A 22,960-nucleotide genomic window follows, 5' to 3' on the forward strand; every position below is an offset into this window, starting at 1 on the left:
GCTGGAGTACTTTTCTATGCTGTGGTGTGCTGGGGGAGCAGCACAGCAAAGAAGGACTCATCCAGGCTGGAGAAACTGATCAGGAAGGCTAGCTCTGTGGTCGGCATGAAGCTGGACACTCTGGTGACAGTGGCAGAGAAAAGGACACTAAAGAAACTGCTGGACATTATGAACAATGCCAGGCATCCTCTGCACACGGCCATAAACAACCAGAAGAGTCTGTTCAGTGACAGGTTGCTTCTCCCCAAGACAAGAACTAACAGACTTAAAAACTCCTTTGTCCCACACGCCATCAGACTGTTTAACTCCTCTCTGGAGGGGAGAGGGAGGGGAAACAGGAGGACAAAGGAGGGAACAACTAAGCTGTAGTGCCTCTTCACTGTGCAATGCTTTTTGTTAATAGTCAACGGTGCAAAACACTTCAATACTTGAAATGTGCAATTCCCTTGAAATGTGCAATTCCCTTGTATTCTTATTCCTATTTATTCTATTTATCCCTTTCATATATTTTATTCATATATGTCTCTGTATTTATATATGTGTGTATATATAAAATATTCTGCTCACGTTCTGTAACTTCTGTCGGTGCTGTGCTTTTGGAAACCAAATTTCCCAGAGGAACCCACCCGAGGGATTAATAAAGGAAACAGGAAACTGCAGGATCTAGGACTGAGCAGCTCCCTCTGCAGCTGGATCCTTAGCTTCCTGTCTGACAGACGCCAAGTGGTCAGACTGGGCAGCATCACCTCATCCCCCGTCACACTGAACACTGGTGCTCCACAGGGGTGTGTACTGAGCCCTCTCCTGTACTCACTCTACACCTACGACTGCACAGCCACTAACAGCTCCAACATCATTGTGAAGTTTGCGGACGACACTACAGTGGTGGGTCTTATCACCAACGGTGATGAGACGGCTTACAGGGAGGAGGTCAGCGCCCTGACCCACTGGTGTCAAGACAACCATCTCACCCTCAACGTCGCAAAGACAAAGGAGTTGATAGTGGACTTCCGGAGGTGCAGAGAAGTACACACCCCCATCACCATCAACGGCGCTGCTGTGGAGAGAGTGAGCAGCTTCCGGTTCCTTGGCGTACATCTGGCTGAGGATCTTACGTGGTCAGTACACATAAACAAAACAGTGAAGAAGGCGCAGCAGCGCCTCTTCTTTCTCAGGAGACTGAAAAGATTCGGCATGAGCCCCCGCATCCTCAGGACCTTCTATCACTGTGCCATTGAGAGCATCCTCACTGGATGCATCACCACCTGGTATGGCAACAGCACCGCCTACAACTGCAAAGCTCTCCAGCGAGTAGTGCGGTGCTCTGAACGGATAATTGGAGGTGAGCTTCCCTCCCTCCAAGACATCTACAGGAAGCGGTGCCTGAGGAAAGCGGGGAGGATCATCAAGGACTCCAGTCACCCCAGCCATAAACTGTTCAGACTGCTTCCATCAGGAAGGAGGTTCTGCAGCATCCGGTCCCGTACCAGCAGACTGAGAGACAGCTTCTTCCACCAGGCCATCAGACTGCTGAACACGTCATAGACACCTCAGCTTCACTACTGGAACTTTAACATTATGCACTCCATACTGTACAGTAATGCCACTGTTTTGCACATGTCTCACTCTGTATATTTTATTTTATTTATTTTATATATTCTATTCATTGTTTACTCTATTTAATTTGTAAAATATGTGTACACACACACACACACACACACGTAGAAAAATATTTAGTATACACATCCAGAAATGCATACACTATTATATATTGTACATATATTTATTAGTTTCAGATGTAGCCATTCTTGTATTTTGCTTGTTTACATTATTGTATTTTGCACAACTCTGTTGCTTGTGAAGCTCGCACACAAGAATTTCACTCGCATGTGCTGTACCAATGTACCTGCACATGTGATGTGACAATAAAAGTGATTTGATTTGATTTAAAGTTTAATCTTATCTTATCTTATCTTATCTTATCTTATTGTTGGTTTGAGCCCCGCTGATAGGAGAGGCCATTACAGTACAGTGAACTCACAGGCAGCATAGATACATGCTTTATGGTTGTTTACACCAAAAAGTCTCATTAGAACAGGCAACATTTTTACAGTCTTCTCTTGTCCAGTTTATAAAGTCCACGTCAAGTCTAACCTCAGTTTCCTGTTCTTAGCTGACAGGAGTGACACCTGCTGTAGCTCATGTGCTTCAAGGTTCAACTTGTGTGCATTCAGAGATGCATGGCTTCGCTGTTAGAAGTGGTTATTAGAACTACTGTTTCCTTCTTATTGACTCACAGCAGACAAGCCTTTGACCTCAAATGGCATCAACAAGGCATTTCCACCCAGAGAACTGTTCACACTGACAACCCTAGAGATTGTTGTGTTGGAAAATCCCCCATCAGCAGTTTCTGAAATACCCAGAGCAGCATGTTGGGCACCAACAACCACCTTTCTTCCCCATTCTGATGCTCGGTTTGACCTTCAGCAGCCCATCTTAGCTATGCCTGTATGCCTTAATGCATTGAGTGCATTGCTGCCATGTGATCAGTTGATTAGATTTGATTCAATCTGATCTGACGTCCTTTGAACAAGCACTTGGCAACAACGGGAAGAAAAAACTCCTTTTTATCAGGAAGGAAGCTGAACCAGGCTCAGGGAGGGCGGAGCTTTAAATGCTCTGCCACCGCCAGCATAGACTGTCATCTACATTTCTTCCATTGAAATAAGATAAGATAAGACTTTATTGATCCCACAACGGGGAAATTTTTGCGTCACCTCAGCTCAGGTACAGATATATGAAGGAAATACAAAAATACAAATAAGTACAATCAATGAAAAAAGTAAGATTATACACTATATACAATGGTAGCATACACACAAATAATTGACTTACTTTCAAAGATCATCTCAATATTAGAATATTGTATTCACAGCATATAGTAAACATGTTTCAACATTATGCACTCCACACTGTATATAAATGCCACTTGTTTTGCACATATTCAACTCTGTATATTTTATTATTATTATTATTATTATTATTATTATTTTATTTTATTTTTTTACTATTTAATTTGTAAAAATGTGTATACACACACACACACACACACACACACACACACGTAGGAAAATATTTAGTATACACATCCAGAAATGCATACACTATTATATATTGTACATATATTTATTAGTTTCAGGTTGGCCATTCTTGTATTTTGCTCGTTTGTGTTGTTGTGTTTGCACATCTCTGTTGCTTGTGGGGCTCGCACACAAGAATTTCACTCGCATGTGCTGTGCCAGTGTGCCTGCACATGTGATGTGACAATAAAAAGTGATTTGATTTGATTTGATTTGACATGTATACAGCTCTATTTTAGCTCATTGGTGTGTCTAAAACGTGTTGCACTGCGGTGTATTACATTCATTGGGCTCTTGTGGTTCTTCATATTATGAGTGATCGGTGTAAATCTCCTTGGTTTGACTGCCACCTAGTGGTGCAATCCACATACAGTGGCTTAATTAAATTAAGTAATCACATATTTCAGTTTGGCTTAATTGGTAATTAGGTCAATAACAGATGAAATAACATTTAAAAAACAGACTCACAAAAAACTGTCCAACTAAAGACAGTTGGACAGTTTTCTTACAGCTCTTTTATTTCGACTCTTCTTTCTGAAATTATATGTTTTATTTATATTCACCTTACTTCTCCATTTATTATTTATTAGACTTTCCCCCCTATTTTATCGATTCATCACATTTTTATTATCACTGAAATATCTGCTTTGTGTGCTTTTTATTTCTGTCACGTTTGGTTTCTTGCTTCTTTATAATTTACTTGTTTGGAGACCAGGAATAAAAGCTATGTAAATAAGTGACTTGACTTATCAAAGAAGTCTATGCAAGTGCTTTGACCTGGACTCTACTTTCATGTCGTTTTGTGGTGTTTTTAAAAAAGTGTTTGTACATCGAAAACCTGAAGAGGGAGACAGTGTCCACTGATGTGGGAAAAGCTGTGGGTCTGCGTCTGGCGGGGACTCGGAGCGAGCGCGTTTTTCTTTTGTTGACAAAGAATTTTCTAGTTGTTTCCTGCGCTCGCAGTATAACTGAATTTATTCTTAAACAGCGTAGCTGAGTTAACATGAGAGTTATTGAAGTTGCCCAAACAGCGTGGAAACGAAGTTTCGTTGATGTGCATGAGCTGAAGAGTTTGTTGTTTAGGACTCCCAGAAAGTTGATTCTGTTCATTTGGAAGGAGTGAGCGACGAAAACGTTTCTCCCTGTGAAGGCGACACATCCAGTGAACAGAACCAGCTTTGGGGGATTTGCTTACCTGTTTGAATGTCTCTCGGTTACTTTTGGAAACTCTTTAGGTCTGAGAAGTCAAATGTCTCCTTTTCAGTGTTTCTTTATGACTGAAAACATCTTCAGGTTTGTCTCAGTGAGCTCAAATTGTCTAAAACTGGAGATTTTGTTTTTTATCTCAATGAACCCAAACAGTTTAAACGGTGCATTCCTCCTTTAAACGCAGCGTTTCGTGTTTTCAACGTTGAATAAACGGGACCCACGGGACTGCCCGTGCTTCCCCGTGGGGGCTGTTTCCCTGTTACGAAAACGAGCTTTGAGTGTACCCTGGCCATTCATCTCGGAGGGGAGGAGTTAAAGGAGCGAGAGGGGGTCGTAACAAGTGCGTCCTCGATAAGTAATTATTCCATTTCCGCCTCGCTCGGCTGATCCCTCTGAGAGGAGCGCTTGGATGAACTGGAAAAGGAGGCTGAGCTGATTTTTGTGTGCTCTCCGCCTGCAGCTCCTCGCAGCCTGAAGAGAAGAGGATGGATGGAAACTTGTTTCCGACTCTTATCTTCCTCCCGGTCCTGCTCTCAGCCGTGTTGCCATCTTCCGCCGGTGTGCTGGAGCCGTACGACCTTTTATATGATAACGCGGTGGAAGCGTTTTACAGTGCCGATTATGAGAGCGTGGTGCGCTACATGGAGGGAGCGCTCAGCAGCCACAGACAGGTCCGGGCCACCAGAGTCCGATGCCGGCTGAGGTGCCAGGACCAGCATCCGTTAGATGAAAGCTTCTCGGATCTGCGCTTTTTCGACTCGGTCCTGCGGAGAGCAGCGTGTATGAACAAATGCATCGAGGAGAAAGTTGGCACGCAGTCTCTGCACAAAGTCAGCGAGGATGTGGTGCAGGACTTCAACAGGAGGATCCCGTACAACTACCTCCAGCAGGCGTATCAGAAGGTAAGGAGGGGGAGAAGGAGTGAACTGCTGGAGCTGAATGAGCACTATTGTTGTGGACTCGGCGGGGGAAGGTTTGTCTGGCTGGTCTGCTCAGCGCTACCTGCTGCATTCCTCATCAAAAAGGAAAAAGTTTCTGCTGCCTGACAACAAGAAGCAGAGAGACGAGAGAACAGCAGAGTTTTGCTTGTGCCAAGTGTTGCGCAATGTACCCCACGTACACGGTGCGTGCAGTAGGTGTGTTATTGTTGCAAGACACGTTAATACACATCAAAGGGAAATGAAAGTATTTAGAAAAACACTTGCCAGTTTTCTTTTACTGAAAACTTGGCAACCATCACTTTAAGAGTCAAGATACGCTTTATGATCCCCGAGGGGCAATTTGATACCCCACGAAACACACCCACCCAGAAGACTCTACACGGAGCGCTGCTGCTTTGCGACAGTTTCACAAAGTGCTTCAATCCATCGTTGTTCTTCAGGCTGAGAGACCCAGACCAGCAAATATTAGAAGACTTGGTAAAACACAAATACAGCATTTTCATAAATACATTATACAGTAGATACACTGCTGAGCCAAAGTGACACTTTGTAATCAAGTACAAATACTTGGATTTTTCCACCAGCTCAGTTACCTGTAGATCAATCATGCTTGTCACGATAATGCAGCTCTATACATCTGTAGGCTGACAGCGATGCTCTCAGTCTCCATCCACAACAATGTGCTGTAACATAAAACTGTGTTGCTGTGAATGCTGTCGTGCTGATCTGTGCACTTTGTTTTACAGCAGTGCTTTGCTTTGTTTGGCTTTGTGGCTTCTTAGCGTGCACTGTTGGTTTTTCAACACGTTTGTGGGTTTTCGATCTCTCTCTTCCCACATCCACAGTGTTACAAAGCTGCTTGTTTGTATGAAGCGGATACATCAAGGTCCACTTGAAGTGCGCTGAACTAACAAATTCAGCCTGTCCTTTGACTTTTTTTCTTTGGACAGCTTCAGGTCTATAAGAGGCACAAATTAAGATGACGTCTGCATTATCACAGACTTTCTAAATGGAACTTCCCATGAGGCTCATCATTTGGTGAGCGCAAAGCAAAGCGTGGGAACAATCTGAGAGAGAAATAAAGCAGGAGAGTTGGGAACAAAGTGTAATGGCTTATTCAGGCTCCGTGTGCTGCTTTTTGTCCCCCAAGGAGGAGTAGGTTTGTGTCCCTGGCAGTCTGTGAATATTTGTGGGTTGTCTGTGCACGGTTTCACCAAACTGTAAACACTGCTGGTCATTCTCATTAAAGGATGTTTAGAGAAAAGTTGGAAAGCCCCGTGTTGGTTTAGTCAGTCCAGTCACTGTTCTTCATAGTTTGTGTGGGAGGGGGGAGAAAAGGTGAGGGAAGCGTCTCCTGGAGTTTTGGATGGATCGTGAGGACCAGAACTCTTCAACATGGCTACAGCTGTGACACGACTTCTTCATGTGTCCCTCAGCAGTAAACGCGTTAGCTTGGACGCTTTAATTCTTAGTGCAACTATCACGCGGCATGTGATTGTGCCAATCAAGCTAGGGCTGCCACGATTAGTCGACTAGTCACGATTACGTCGACTATCAAAATCGTCGACGACTGATTTAATAGTCGACGCATCGTTTGAAGCTTTGTAAGATCACAAAAGACGCAGGAATAAGTAGCAGGATTTAAGAGTGTAATAACGGACTGAAACAGAAGATGGCAGCACTGCATGTACAAGGATGCCAGCTGCCGTTAAACCCCGAAGGAGAAGAAGCTGTGTCCCAGAATTCATAGCGCCCAGCTTAGTTTCCAACAATGGCGGCAGCTAGTTAGCTTTAATATTACTTATTATTCTTTCTGAGTCACAAAATAAACGTTTAACATATTTTCAGGCGAGAATGTAGCTGTGTAAACCTCAAATATCTGCTCAGTTTATCAGGACACCACATATTTTCAAAAGCGCTCCGACGTTTTCGGAGGCATCTGTTACCCACTAGCTCGATAGCTAGCCGGGGGCTAGGCTAACTAGAGCCGTGAGAACACCGGACTCCCGGCCGTCACTTAGATAACTTAAAAATGTTATTGTTTGGCTTTCTTTAGTATTTTATTTGTTCCTGAGTAAATCGGTTTGGCTGAGATTAAAGTTATAGTTTTTACACAGCTGAATAAACGTCAAGCAGACAGCTGATCATCAGAAGTGTGAGATGCTCCAGAATATACTCCGGTGTCCTGTTATATTTTAGATAGCAAGGAGTTTATTAAACTTCACCGAAACAATCTGCAAGTTTAATTAAAATTTAATAAACTATCATCTTGTCTTTATTTTTAGTTAGCACCGTAAACACTTAAAGCTGTAAGCTAATGATAGTTATATAAGACCAGATGCTGCTGGTGCAACCTACAGCTTGTAGGTTTTACGTCCAATGGATGATGATCTGATTAGTCGACTAATCGCAAAAATAATCGGTGACTAGTCGACTATCAGAATAATCGTTTGTGGCAGCCTTAAATCAAGCTATAAAATGTAAGAAAGGAAAAACTGGAATAAGATTGTTTCACTGAAGTCAGATGAGGGCAGTTTGACCCAGCTGGCTGACAGCTGGCACCGTCCTCCCACATGTGGACTGCTGCTGACTGTAGACCAGCCCCACATGCCCAGGTGATGACACACAGCTGCTACTGTGGTAGGAAGTTGATCGTGTTAGGGCTGCTGCTTCGCTGTGAGGTGGTTTTTGTTCTTTCTCCTGAATCAGCAGCGAAAGATTCAGAGCTGAGCGCTCTCTCCTGTCTAGACGTGACTATAGACTCGACTTTACAGACAGATGCTCGTCCAGATATGACAACGTTTCTCTACGTCTGCAAAGAATCATGTTTTCTCTGTTTTGAGAACAAAATGGCACATAATGGTTCGTTTTTATTTCCCCACAAAAGGACGCACACGCGCACACGCGCACGCACACACACACAGCCCTGCCTTTGCTGTTTTGACATCTTTGTGAGCCCTTTGGAAACAGCGAGCTCACCACAGGTAAGGAGGGGCAGAGCGGGGCTGCTCTGTTTGGCCACATTGACCATTAAGTGCACGCTGTTATAAAAAGGCGTGTTCCTGTAGTCTCTGACGCTCCGCTGTGCCACACCCTCCTCCTGACGCTCTACGGCATAATGTTGCTGTTGGGTGAAAGTCTCCGGCTCGCCCGTCGTTCAGCGGGGCAAATATTTTATTTTCCTTTTGTGGTTTGTGTACCTTTCTAAAAAAAGATGCACATCACCTTTTTTTGTAAGTATTAAGGGAAACTTGTGTAGCGGTCTTTGTGCGCTCGCTGAACTCTCCCAGCAACAGTTTGTTTTTAATCCACTGTTATTCCAAGAGCTGCTTTGAAAAACTTAAAACTTCTTTTTAACTTCTCAAAAAAGTTTCATGAAAGATTTTTCTTTGTTATGACAGTCGGTGGGGCAGCCATCATTCAGTCCCACACCACACATTTTAAATCTTCAAAGTTCACACCAAATACTGTGTGTGCTCAGGAAGTTTTCTCGTCCACTGTTTACGTCACCATATTCTCCCTGTGCATCTCTGCGGCGAGTCCAGCACTTCTACTACAATCAGCTTTTCTGGCATTTCACACTAGACCTATATCAGGGTTTCCAGCAGTTCACCAAAAACTTGGATGAGTCCGCAGTGTGCTCCAAGCCTGAAGGCAGCACGCTGGGAGTGAGGGCCTCAACCACAGCTCAGAGAAAATGCCCACAAAGGGCGCTGACGTGGCACTTTTGGATTTGTGTCACACCAAAACAATTGTTACACTCTAACTTGGCTTCATTGCTTTTGTCAATGAAATTCAAGCTGAAGGATGGCCTTTTTGATAAAATGGAGAAAATCCAGCACACGTGCAAACTTTAAAACAGGACACCAACTGGAAAGAAGGAGACCACGCTGAAGGGTGCAGAGAAAACCATCGATAATGAAACGACCTCCTATCAGCAAGCGCTGGGTGACAGTGGGATGGAAAAACTCCCTTTCAACAGGAACAAACTTCCCGTGGACCCAGGCTCAGGCAAGGGCGGCCGTCTGCTGTGAGCGGTTCAGGGTGAAGAGAGAAAAACACGACAAAAACACGTTGTGCAGGAGATTATTAATAACTAATGGTTAAGTTCAGAGTGATGCATAAACACACAGTGACGAAGAAAACACTCACCAGGTCACCAGGTCACCTGATCCAGCCCTGCAAGCTTTAAAAGTAGAGATAGTGTCTGTCTCCTGAACCCAAACTGGGAGCTGGTTCCACAGAAGAGGGCCCTGAAAACTGAAGGCTCTGCCTCCCAGTCTACTTTTCTGTAGTCTGAAAGGGAAGTGCTGTGATTAGTTAAGCAGGTAAAAACATGTTGCATTAAAGTCAGCATAGTGGATGTTCTGGTCCAAAGTGAGCTGCGTCTCCCTTTCTCCATCGTGTACAGGTAATGGTCCATTATTACTGCTGTGGAGACATTTTCTCCTGCTTCACATAATTTTCATCTTACTGTAGATTAAGCCGAGACTTTTCAGACCCAGCAGGGCTCGTCTCAGACTGCCCACTGTCATTAGAGTCGTCACGTACAGATTTGGGACAGTGGGATGGTCTAATGACCCTGTTGATGGGCTTTGTTCTAATAATGAACGGGACTGAATGCAACAGCAGTGATGGGAAAAATGCAAAGACTTGGCAGGAATCATGTAAATCTGTTCATTCGAGTTTACGTTTCTCTGAGAGATGAGAACAGAGGGAAAGCAGCTTTCTCACGATTTGTCCGACTGTCCCATTGATCTTTTCTGCTTTGAGGACTTTCCCGTGTCTCCCAGCATGGTGCTAGAACGTGGCAGCAGGTCAGGACACTCAAGTCTGCTGCTGTTCCTTGGGATAGTTTAAAACTCGAACTCATTCATGAGTACGATGATTTGATTACAGCACAGCTGGAAGGTCGTGATTGCGATACTACTCCATACATCCTGTATGCTTATATAAAACCTCGGGTGTGTACGTGAATCAGAGAAAAGCTAAATGAAAAGAAACTGACGAACCTGTGAGACTCAAGCGCCCTGGGAGGCTGGGCCGGGGTCTGCTCCTTGTTTTGAGACGTCCACATTAGTTTGGACTCGAGATCCTGGACAAAGTGATTGTTTGTTAAGAAAGAATGAAAAGATTTTGTATTAAAAGCAGTGAGCCTGAGTCTGAGATGATGGTGTCGTCATCTGCACATAATAAGGGGACACGAGGGTTGAAGCACACAGAGAGTGAGCTCTGCATCTGGCACAGTTACAGCAAACAAAAACAGTCCAGCTGCTGCTGAGTCTGAGTCGTGCGTTTGTGTCGGCAGCACTCGTTCTGTGGTTGACCTGAGAAGTGAAGGAAGGAAGATGAGAAGATCATTGAATTTAAAGGTCTCATCAAACGTCTGGGTGCAGCAGCGCCTTGATTTGTTTGTCACTGACACCCAGACTGTTTTTAATCGTGATGTTTAAGAACTGGTTTGACGTGTTGGAGAATTGAAAAGAGGAAACTATGAATGGCGTGTGTGTGTCTGCTCTTGGTCTCGAGCGTGTTCTGCTTTAGTCTGAGCACAAACTAAAACCAGCAAGTTCTAGTTTTAGGTATACAAGACTTGGCTTGCCACTTGGTAACCATCTGTTAAATGGCGAGCCAAGAAAAGGTTGCCTCTGGGCGGTTATTTGGGGTTAACAAGACCAAGCTGCTGTCCAAATGAATGAGAGCTGCAAATTTAGTTTCAAGGGCTACCAGGACACGTGCACGCATAGGATCACCAGCAGGTTATGCTTCCACTGCACGTGCTCAAAGTTGCAAGACATTAAGCCCTCAAAGATCGCGGCTTATCTCACCAGAGCCAAAAACTTTCATCATCTACGCACGAAGCCAAGAAAAACGACTACATCTTCTTGCATCTTCACCGTCGTGATGCGTTGAGTTTAAACTTTAGTCAGCCTGTGTGTGTGCGTGAGTCCAACAGGCCAACTGGCTTGATGCTTCAGGTCCACCTTAAAAGGTTTTAGCTGTGCTGCTGCTTGTGATGGATTCACTGGTGTTTCTTTAACTGTCACACAATGAAGATTAAATGGAAATGTTCCAAAAAACAAATGCGCTGCTGTGTTGTTCCAGTAACGGGGAAACAGGAGTGGTAAAACTGAACACCTCATTCAGAGTCAGAATGCTCCACACCTGCACCATCATAATGCCCTCCTGGGTGAAGCATGCTGCGATTTGCCCAGATGATCAGACATTGTGGCACTTAGCAGTGCCAAAGGTCTTCTGCATGACTGGATTTCAGCAGAGAACCCATGACAGGAATGTGGGGGCGTGGCACCTATATTGTTCTTGCCCTGATTAACAAACTGCTGCCGCAGAGCAGAAGGCTGGTTCAGGATCAGCTGAAAACACTGCGTCGGTTTGCAGTCATGAAAAAGACAGATGAATGGAGCAGAGTTGGCCTCTGTGGAAATGAGTCCAAGTAGAAGAACAGACGTAGTTGGATCTGACAGGAATCAGGACGCCTTCAGTTTGGATTCACTGACGGATTAGTCACACTGACCACATGGTGACTGCACTGTTTTCCTTTTTCATGAAAGTTCACAATATCCTCTTTATCCGATAAGCAGGATTTGGGCAAAAGCGGAAGAACAGTATTTAGACGTGTTCATGTGGATTTTGTCCCCCTTTTCTCACATTGAAGGGTTCGCATGCCTCTGATGGGGGCTGTCGATCTTTGTTTGGTGGCTTTGAAACGTTTCTGTGGTGTCTGAGCACAGAAACCTGAGTTAGCGTGGAAAAAGTCGGTTTGCATTTACACACTTTTCACTGATTTTGGTAAATCGTGAGGTGTGTTTTGGTAGATGGGTGGGAGCCACATTTATTTCAGTCAAGTGTGTCAAAGCACACAGGGAGGAGACGTGTGTTTGCACAAAGTGTGCCTGAGTAACGTGTGTTGACTTTCCCAGAAAAATACTAAAGTCAGCTTTGGATGGTCTGGAGGATGCTGCAGACAGAGCTGCCTGCTGACACCACGAGGAGGGACTCACAGATAATGAATTACAGCCTACATTGATCAGTTGCATACCCACTGGCATGCCCGCTGCTAAACTCCATCTCCCCTGCTGCTGTTTTCTTTTAATCAAAATGTTTGCTTGCGCGTAGCCAGCGGTCACTTCAAGAGCTTTACTCGTTTGCTTATTCAGACTAAACATTTTGAACAATTGAACTGTTGGCACTGGTTTAAGCCACGTTAGCCAACCTCTCAAAGGATGTAGAATACTCATCTTGTTGTGATGTGTCTCATATCCAGCCCACAGCTTGTTCTGATAAATTGTGCGGTCGCATTAAGTTGGTTTTGTGCTCGACCACAATAAGTTGTGCGCCGTTAAGAGTGGAAACCGCAAAGAAGGGCGAGTGCACAGGAACCTGAATCTTCCTCACTAAAGTGGGTAAAATGACTCTTGATGGCAGGAGGTTTGTGGTGCTTTGTGTGAGGTCCCAGCTGCACAGAGCTGCAGGCCTCAGAGCAGAGTAAGGTCACATGCCTGTTATCCCCTTTGTCTGTTTGGTTAAGCACACACGACAATGGCAAGATGTGAGTGTATACATTTCCACTGAACTAGCAAAGCAGAAGGTAACTGATACTGTTCTGCTGTTGTGGTTCTGCTTGGGCCGAGCTGTGATCGTCTCCACCCTCTCGACCTCGCTGTGTTGACAATAATGGGTTTAGCTCGAGGCTTGTGCAAGTGTAGTTTGGCTGTAGCGCTCCAAAAGGAGTGCAGGGATAAAGCAACACAGCTGTGCTGGGCCCAGTGTGGCTTGTGTCTTAATGCATAGTGAAGCTGTGTGGTAACCTGGCTGATGTTAAGAGCTGAGGATCTAATATGGGTCCAATAGTCCTTACTGACTCTGGAAACTGGAGACCTCGTCACCAGGAGATGGGGTTTGCCCAAAACTGAAGCATGCAAGTTAATTCTGAGGTCTTTATCTTAAATTCCAATGCAACGTGGAAAACACATCCCCTAAATGCTTGGGGAAATGTTTGTCCTCTGTTCTGCCTAAAAAGCTGACGTGACTGTTGTCTTTGGTTCAGTTGTGTGGTCCACACCAAAGCTCTCACACCAGTGTGAGCAGGAAGTAGCTGAAAGTGAAGTGTGTCTAATGTCCTTTCCTTTTGGAGCTTTCACCAGGCTTCTCATTAATATTAAGAGGACAGTTTATTTTCTTTGACCCACAGCTGTTTCCAGGAACATCCAATTTAAAGTGTTGATCATTTATCAGCCCAGTCTGCTGTCATCAGGCTGCACACAGGGTCCCGACATGTGCACACATTTACGTAGCATTCGTTTTACCACAGGAACAGCGGGCAGTGTTGGGAGATTGTCCGGAGTTGTCTGGTTTTTATCACAGTGGGCACACGCTGGGAGGTGGTCTGCTTCAGCGAGGTTTTGGTTTAATCGAGGGTGTTGAGCAGAGCACGTGCTTCTCACATGCTTCCTCTGAGATGACCGATCATGTAGGAAGCTTGAAGACTAGAAATAGGTTTAACGTCCTGCAGAGCTGCAGTGCATTTGCTGAGTTTAGCACAGAAGAGACTGGCATACTGTAGACGGTTATCAGACTGTGCTGTAAATGTCCCACTGCAGATGTTTTTCCTGAGCATACAAACACAGCCATGCAGCTGCATCCACCCTATGCTACACATCACCAAGATGAACAGCTGGCAGGGCCACGCCTTCCTATTTCCAGTTTGCTCAGATCGTTCCTTTTGACTCTTCACTACCAAAGAACCAGCGGGACATCCTGATGCTCAGCATTGCTCAGACCTGCTCCTTTGTCTTTAGAGAACGTTTTTTCTCCCCGTGTTTTCACGATCCCATGTTGACCTGACCCTGGGTGTTACTGACCTCGGGGCCTTCACATCTGCTGTAGATCTCTGAATTGTAACGAATAACAGAGTTCAACAGGCAGCCAACGACAGGCCTGTCTGCTTCATCACAGTGATGTGACAGCAGTGGAAGAAAGGAGGAGAAAGTGTGCAACCAAAGGAACGTTTGTCCTTTTTGGCTGCACATTATGTCATCTGTAGCCAAGCAGAGATCCTTCTCTGAGGTCATGGACCAATGACATCATGGGTAAGCTGCTGGTCTGAATATTTTGGGTAAACTTCATGTCATTTGTAAGAATAAGCCGTCTAAAAGCACTGGCTGTCATATCACAGAGATGCTTTATAACATCACATTTCCCCGTCTTGTTTACACCATTATACATGGTGCTTACACTAAAACAACACTGTTGATTACAAAAATAATGCATTAGTTTCTAAATGAGAAAATAGCACAAGAAAGTTGCGAGCAGTTATTTTAAACCCCAACATATGTGGAGTTATGTCTCGAGCCAAATGAACCTTTGCTATAAATGAAGGATTTCCACCCAAGCAGCCGCATCGCATCATCTGTGAAACCCAAATCAGTTTTTACATCAGCTCCCGCTCGCACCTTTTTATTTTCTTAGACTGATTAACGGCTGAAAGTGTGAGACAAACAAACGCATGCAGGACTTAAAACCTGGACTGGGCAAAAGTAAAAAGTTCACAACAAATGAATTTATGCGTCTAATGGAAAGAGTCTGTTCAAAACGGCCAAGAGAAGAAGGCTGTGTGTATGAAGACGCCCGCTGGTCTGGAAAGCTGTGAGCTGCCTTTCATCGTGTGGACGTGAGCGAGGGACTAAGGGACATTGCGTGTTAGTCAAAAAACAAACGTTTTATGTCATGAAATGCAACAAATCCATTTCACTGCGATGTGTCAATCAACCCAAACATACTTTCGATGGAGAGGTCGGTCAGACACAAGCAAATCCACTCGTACGCCTCAGAATTCGATCAGTCGAGCCAGTGAGACGCAAAAACCGGTGCACGCACAACGTTGTCCTCAGTGCCACCACGGCGTGTCTGTCCACGTTAAAGGAAGCCCGCTCTGACTGCAGAGGTCTGTCAGGTCTGTTGTAGCAGCAGGACTGTGCACACTGACAGTAGGACGGGCCTCCTGTAGGTCTCCTCTGAACGGGCCTGCTGGGTTGGCACCACAAGCATTTCGCAGCATCATGTTAATTAATAGCATTATATTAATAATGCTTTCTCATTCTTTATTCTCACGGGACGGTGATGCATTCAGTGAAACTCTCCTGAGACCTTAAAGGAAAGCATTTACTGCGGTGACAGTGAGCAGGCGAGCTTTTTCTTTTACACTTTTATAGTTAGACTTCTGTTTGCAACAACAGATATCCTCTCATGGCTAACAAAAGCGAGTTTAGGCACATCCTCATCGGCTTCATCTTTCAGGACTAGACGCTGTCTGTTATTTTTTTATTTTTAATAATACAGTGTACAGGTCTGTGAATTCTAGTTAGCAGAACTGAATGTGTATTTATGTGTTTGTGATGCTATAATGGCAAATGAATTAAAACCAGAACCTGCAAAGAGATAATGATAAGTAAGATATATAATGTAATATGAAGTAATAGTTAAATTTTTGTAGGTAACATGATGATGATCCAGTTTTAACCTCGCTGAGTCACATCCAGAGATCCAGTCTGGCTGATACACACGATGTAATGTTTGTGTACTGCGGCGTGTTCGGCCTGTTTGAAACACTGCACCACTCTGATGCTGTCTTTTGGTTCGCTTTGGATGTGTTTGCATTCAGTTTGACAGTTTAGCAGTGGATGGTTTGGACGAGCGGCTGATATGAAGCGCTCTCTGCGATGTGACGTCACATGAACGTAAACGTTTTTTCTCCCATTGGGATTTTGAGAGCTGCCACTTGAAGACGATGCATTACATCCTGACACTCAGTGAAAGAGAAGACACGAGTGTCGACATGCAGATGGCATTGTTAGACGGAGCGATACGGGAACAAACGCTTCCTCCATGCTGTCTTTATTTGTCACATGCATAGTTATACAAGTATAACACACAGTGAAATGTAACCTGACACGCTCCTCGACATGTGCAAAAATTTGGGGGGGTGTAGAGGAGCGATACGGGAACAAACGCTTCCTCCTGCTGTAATCGTAAACATTATGCTGAAAGCAGAGTCGCATTCGTTTAGTCTGACGTCCATCCCGAGCGTCTCCAGTGTAACCATAGCTACGCCTGCTCCGTATAGCGAGGTGGCGTGTTTACAGTCGTTTATTGTCTTGTGCCTGGAGCTGCTTTGTTGTGCCGTCTCTGCTTCCTGTTTGCTTAATCTCTGAGTTGTGTGGTTTTAGTTATGGAGGATATTACTGATCCTTACGAGTCCTGAGAAAGACGCGAGGATCCGAAGGTTCGCGGCTCGATTGCACAGAGGACAAAGGAAAGCCTCTTCTTGTTTCGCTCAGTCATTTTCATAATTAAAACTGAATTTGAGAATTGAAACTGAATCTGCTTTTGATGAATATGTTGCCATTTTCTTCTGTCCATGCAGAGGTCGTAATTATCGACAGGTCTTTGCATTTCCACCCGGTAACTAACGATAATGAGGGTTCAGCCAGTGGAACGATGTCCTTCTTATTTTCTTCTCCTGAACAGCAGCCAACTATTTTTATAGATTAGAAGGCTCCAGTGTCTCTTCTCATGCAGCAAAATGTCTGTTTGGTAGGAATGTAATAGTTGCACGATTATCTTTGTTGCCTGGTGTGGAAACATGGCCCATCCAATGGATTCGACAGGCCTCTTAATTTAGCAGACACAAATACTTGGAGTGCTTTAGGTCTGGCACAGAGTTACTGCTCGGGCGGGAAAGGTCGAGGTCCCGACCAGCCCTTAGTTTGTCTGCAGCGTACGTTTCTATTCACAGCCACGGTCAGACTCAACAAGAAGCAGCCCACAATGCATTGCAGTATTGCACATGAACATGTATGTCGCATTACCTCAAGCCTGATGTTGTTTTGTGCTCATTGTCTTAGAAAAGCTGCCCTACAGCGTCGTGTTACTGCTGTCGTACTTGTTATGGTGTTACAGGACATTTTCCTTCAAGAGATGATAAAGAACATTTTTAAGTTTTAGATTTGAATCTTCAATATTTACTTTGCTTCAAGCTAAGTCCTAGAAGCATGCTGATAATAAACACATCAGCTTAGGCTGAATGTTTCTAAGCAAGGGTGTTACGTTCCCCTAGAAGGATCCAGGCGGTGAGGGGGAAGTAACAAAAAGTGTCCGGGTCAGAAAAAGGAGTCAAGGAGGCAAAAGGGTTAAATTAAATAGTTTTATTAAAGTAGCTCAACTAAAAGAGACGGACAAGCCGCTATCACCATTTAAGAAAACAAACAAAACTCAGGCGTTGGTCAATAAAGTAAAACGTAAGCCAAAAAGAAAGAGAGCAGCTCACTAGCTGCAAACACAACAAACACTCAGCTCACAAGCTGTAACCACACTAACGGCACTCTGGCCCAGAGCTCACCTTTCCCTGGGCTTAAATACTTTTAATTACTGATGTGAGTCAGCTGTGTAACAGGGAAAGGTAGCACCTCAGGCAGAAGAGGTGGTGGGACACGCCCACACAGGCACCTTCAGGAGGAGGCCCTGCTAGGGCCGTAACAAAGGGTCCGAACTCTGTTTACAGCCACAGCAAACTGCAAGTAAACGGCTGATGTATTGAAGCAGGCCAAGCTCACTGACTCAGAGAAATATATTCTGTGTTTGGGGGTTTGAGTAGTGTCGTGTGGCGCTAACTCGCAACAGTAAGTGTACTGTGCCATTCCAACATAATGGTTACTTAATGATTTTCACTACATATTAGAATATGCTGTGATTTACAGCCTGTGCTGTTGTGTAACTGTGCTATTAAGTGGTGTAAATGTGGAAACTATGCGCTGCAGAGTGGGGCCGTGGGCTGAGAACAATGCATCGTTTGTATACACTTCATGGCTGCATCAGAAACAACATCTGTAGAGCAACCATGCCGCTTATTCTGGATGAGGTCCTGCTGTTTTCACACCCGAGCAGATTAGAAACATAAATCCAAAGAAGCCTTTTAAGCATATACTGAGCAGACGTGCACTTGGTTTACAGCGAGCTTTCTGTACATTTTTCCATGGAGCCACAACGTGCTGACATAGCAGGAGATTTCCTTTCATGTCGCTTTCCTGGATGACCAGAAACTTGTAAAATAAAACAGATTTTTTAAAGGCCATACAGTGTAGTTAGTGTTTTTGTTAATTATAGGTGTCAAGCCCTAAGATTATCTCACTGGTTCATGGTGAATGTTTGTGAGAGTGTAGTGTTCCTTGGCACAGCTGAAATCACTCATAAGCTGTGTCTGTAATTAACTGACTTTCTTACTTTAACCGTGACTCACGTGCAATGGAGCCCATCAACATTTTGGATGTCGGTCAACAGTGTGGAACTACGCACGACCGTCTTTTACTACTTTGCTACTTCTTCTCATTTGGACCAGATCAATATATTAGCTAAAAGATGGAGATAGCCTGTCTGTAAGCCACTCTTCATGTTGAAGCACTTTAGCATCATAACTCTCACAGCTTGTTTTTCTCCAGACAGAAGTGACAAAATGTAAAGAATTACAGTTATCAGCTGCTCGCCAGTGTTGTGGCGATACAATCTCAACGATCTTCACTCGCTGTGTTTATGCGCCACATTGCCTTCAATACTTAATTATTAAACTCTGTCTTCCACAGTGTGTAATTTGTCCCGTGTCCCTCCCGTCACCACAGATTTCTGGATGTACTGTACTGTCAGCTGGTTCTGCCGGAGGTTTCTTCCTGTTAAAAGGGAGTTTTTCCTTCCCACTGTCGCCAAATGCTTGCTTATGGGGGGATCATCTGTATTATCACATAGTGTGTACCTTACAATATAAAGCACCTTGAGGCAACCATTGTTGAGATTTGGTGCTATATACTGTATATATATTTAAAAAACTGAATTAAGATGCATTAAGATGTTTTTTGAGGTGTTTTTTTATAGGATATAATATAATAAAAATACTTGGAATCATTTAGTAATGGTGTAATATCGCATGAAGTAGGGGAAAAAATAAATTCTTCCTAAAATTAGCGTCCGCCTCAAAAAGGCTGGCATACGTCTGGCGATATTAACGAAACCCACACAGAAACTCACCTTGTGGGTTGGTTACTAAGCAGCAGTGGGGATACAAACAGACCCAATGACAGGGCTACTTCTCTTTGGGTCAGTGGTTTATAGCATCTCTTCATCCAAGAGGAATTTTTACATGGTTTGGGCAGAAAGCTGAACCTTTGAAACTGTGTCACTCTGACGAAATGAGTGGTTAGTTCCCCCAGAGAGTCTGTACCATGGACTCGTATTAGGCCCAGCGACTTTCTATACAGTGCAGCCATTGTGCAGAAATGTCTTCATGACATCATGTGGATGTTGGACAGTAAACAACTCTCCTTTTGTTTGCTATAGTCTGTGGGGAAAACGCTGCTCTGGGCTAAAAACGTGAATTTAAGTTTTGCAGCAATGACGACTTCATTTGTTCATCACGATGGAGCTGGCACTAGATTCAGACAGCAGGCCGGCTTTATCCTTAAATAAGAGCACATTAATACCTTCTTAGAAGATGCTCCATGTATAAAGCAGCCTCTTCATCCTGTCTGCCTCCTCACTCAAACTCCAGTGTGGGCCTCCACTCGGTGGCTCTGTCACAGCCAACAATCACAACCCCTCTTGTCCTCTTACTTGCCGTTGGCGGTGTGGTTTTCAGCAGCATGCAGACGTGTCATACATACAGTGCAGTCTGGGTCATTCATGTTTCCATGGCTTTACAGTACAGCCTGGCTGTGGTTGATGGCACAGGCGGTGAGGTTTCGGTGCACCGACAGCGAGTGGGAGGCTTCCCACCGGGCTGCACGTGTGGCGTGAAGGGCAAGCTCTGTAATGGCCTCAGACGCTGCACTGCTGCCAGGTCAGAGTGAGCTCATCTGAATCCGTGGTTCCAAATGTTTGGATGGGATTGTTCCCAGTTCCCACCAAACACATGAAGGAAATTATACAAACTTTTTTTCCGCTTTTGTTCAGTATGTGTCAGCAGGTATGACAACAAAACAAATGAAGCTGTTTATAGCTGGCTATAAAAGCCATGACATCATGAGGAGTACTCCCCATTGGATGTAGGAATGAATGAACTGGATCGTCCAGCAGCCAGTAGACAGTTTTCCTCACACGATAACAACTTCAGGGTCTCGTTAAGGAACTGTGGCTTAGATCTATAAATATTTCACTGAGTGAACACCATAACAACAAATTTACTGAAGTATACGTGATATTGATGACATCAGCCTGCATTCTTGCTCATTAACACACCAGACACACCTCCTGACTGGCTCTGGTGTCTCCTGTAAAGGTGATCTGGTAGTAGATCAGTTCAACTCCTCTGTTATTGGGGTATCACCAGTTCAAGCACACATTTGGCCTCAATGCAGTTTATACTGTATAAAGTTTATAAGGTATAAACCTTACAGTTTATACTGTAAGGTGATGACCCTACAATATTAGAGGGAAAACCTCAACAATCTAATGATCACGATGAACAAGGACTGGGTGACAGTGGGAAGGAAAAGCTTCATTTTAACAGGAGAACCAGGATAAGTGCGGGGCAGCCACCTGCCTGTTGGAGGATGAGGATGGTGTATAAACAAAGAGCCTGTAGGAGAATAACAGGGAAAGTTCTGGATCAGCTGATCCAGACGGTGAGCTTTATCTAAAAAAGCAGAGAGTGTCTGTGTCCTGAATCCAAACTGGGAGCTGGTTTTACAGGACACGGGCCTGGAAGCCTCTGCCTCCCATTCTACTTTTGCAAAGTGCTCTACTGGGATATTGGGAATATGATGGGATGAATTTCTTAAGGTAGGCTGATGGAGCCTGGTTATTCAAGGCCTTTGTATGTGAGGATTTTTAAGTGAAGCTAAATTTGTCCTGTGTTTAAGTGTTAAGTAGACCTTCACTGACTTTTGTCATGTCAGAGCAGGGCAGGGGGATGTTTCTTGTCTTAGGTGTGCTTTATCAGTCCCACCTCTTACAGCTGTCATGGCTTGCTTTCAAACATCTGTGGTTATCCTGCAGGCCTAGGAAACACGTCGGGGGGGTTATTACCTACGGCACCAAAGGGTTTTTCCAGCACTCGGAGCATGTGGGTGGATTCCTCAGTGAAAGTTGAGACACATACTCGTCACCCCCGCTTTGTAATTTAGGCATTGTGCTTTGGGACAAACACACATGTTGTAAGTGTGTTACTATGTTTTCAGCTGCTAACACAAGCATTCCTGTGCAGCGCCTCCTCGGGCTACATCACCCAGTGTGCGTTTCCACTGACGGTGAAGAATGTGAGCCTTTTATGATGGATTACTTTTTTCCTTCTTCTTGCCTGTTTCCATCTATTAGTCTTCCTCACAATACTGCACATGATGAAGATCACAGCGTTGACACTGAAGCCAATGAAACCCAAACAAACGTCTCTGGAATATCGTGTCTGTGGATCGCAGCTACTGAAGTTAATGGAAAGAGCAGTCGTGGCCGGAGGCTGTGTCACATCTCTGTCCTGGGTGGATGCAGACAAGAAAATGGGAGAAAAAAAGGCAACATTGGAGCTGATTTCTTTCTCAGGAGCTCAACAAGAGCCAGCTGTGAATGGAGAGGAAATGAGATCAGCCTCTTCTTAGGAAGTCATATTTCTGGATCTGCCCCCACATACATCAGCAGTAATGATGATGCATTTCTTTCCCGTGTTTGTGTAGAAGGTAGCGTAGGAAAAGCACCTCATGTTGGCGACACTCAAACTTTTCCACACAGCTAGCTTTGAGAGGTCTGGTGGTATGTTTCCTCTCCAGATTGTGGGGGATTTCCTCTCACCCCCCCGGGGACATCCTGTTATCTGAGCTGTGACTCATTGGAAAGGCCTCATTTCAGTGACTGGACTTTTTCTTCCCCCTAGATTAGTGTAGTTGATTGATTCGAGGGCAGTTTTTCTTATCTTAAACTTCACGTTACGCGGCCTCGCTCTAGGTGTGAATGCCGGTTCATGCAAGGGTAAGACAAGGCAACCGATCCATCATTGCCTCGTATCGCTCGAGCAGCTGTGTGTGGGATGACTTTGGTCTGGCCAAGAGTAAACACATTCTTGTGCAGAAGGGAAATTCAAATAACAGCTCCAAAATTTACTTTTTGGTTGTGGAAAATACGATTTTAAGGAATTTGGACGAAGTCGCTGTTCACCTACTTGGACAACAAAAATAGTTTTCAGTCTCGTTTTGAGGTTATTGACTGATTGGTGTGAACGTCAGCGCAGCTCTGACACTGTCGTCACATCTTTAAGTCCTGCAATACGTCCAGCATTGTGGCTTTAAAATTCCTGAATGGACTGAGATGGGACGAGGATTTGTCCTTCAGATGCTACTTCTTTGTGTCCTTTAGTTTATATTTCAGTCGTCCAAATGGGATTGACGGTTTAATGGGGCCTCGGCAGATCCCGCTCCGCTATAAAAGTCTGACCTCAGAAGTCTTTTTGCCCTCGGCTCCTATAATTAAGCACCATGAAAACAGATTGATGCTTAATGTGTCACATAAGTTTTCTCTTTGTGCTGTTAGAGAAAGTAGAGCAATGTAGGCCAGCGGTGCCCAGCTGTGTCTCTTTTTGTTGCTCCCCCCCTCCCCGTGGACTCTTATTTATGTTACTCT

General features: G+C 44.5%; 1 protein-coding gene across 3 annotated transcripts in view; it reads left to right on the forward strand.

Moving 5' to 3' along the window:
- The first annotated feature begins 4,493 nt into the window (after positions 1 to 4,493).
- Positions 4,494 to 22,960, forward strand: part of p3h2 (prolyl 3-hydroxylase 2) — a 43,609-nt gene continuing 25,142 nt past the window's right edge. Inside the window, exon 1 of one of the 3 annotated variants that reach the window (XM_076880198.1) lies at positions 4,494 to 5,251. In XM_076880198.1, the coding sequence (XP_076736313.1) occupies positions 4,835 to 5,251 (417 nt within the window). In that variant the 5' untranslated portion in view covers positions 4,494 to 4,834. Of the gene's footprint in view, positions 5,252 to 5,550; positions 5,768 to 22,960 lie in introns of those variants that run through there. The other 2 variants (XM_004570219.2, XM_076880199.1) reach the window with 2 other exon arrangements.

The sequence above is a fragment of the Maylandia zebra genome, linkage group LG23, assembly GCF_041146795.1.
Source record: "Maylandia zebra isolate NMK-2024a linkage group LG23, Mzebra_GT3a, whole genome shotgun sequence".
NCBI lineage: Eukaryota > Metazoa > Chordata > Actinopteri > Cichliformes > Cichlidae > Maylandia > Maylandia zebra.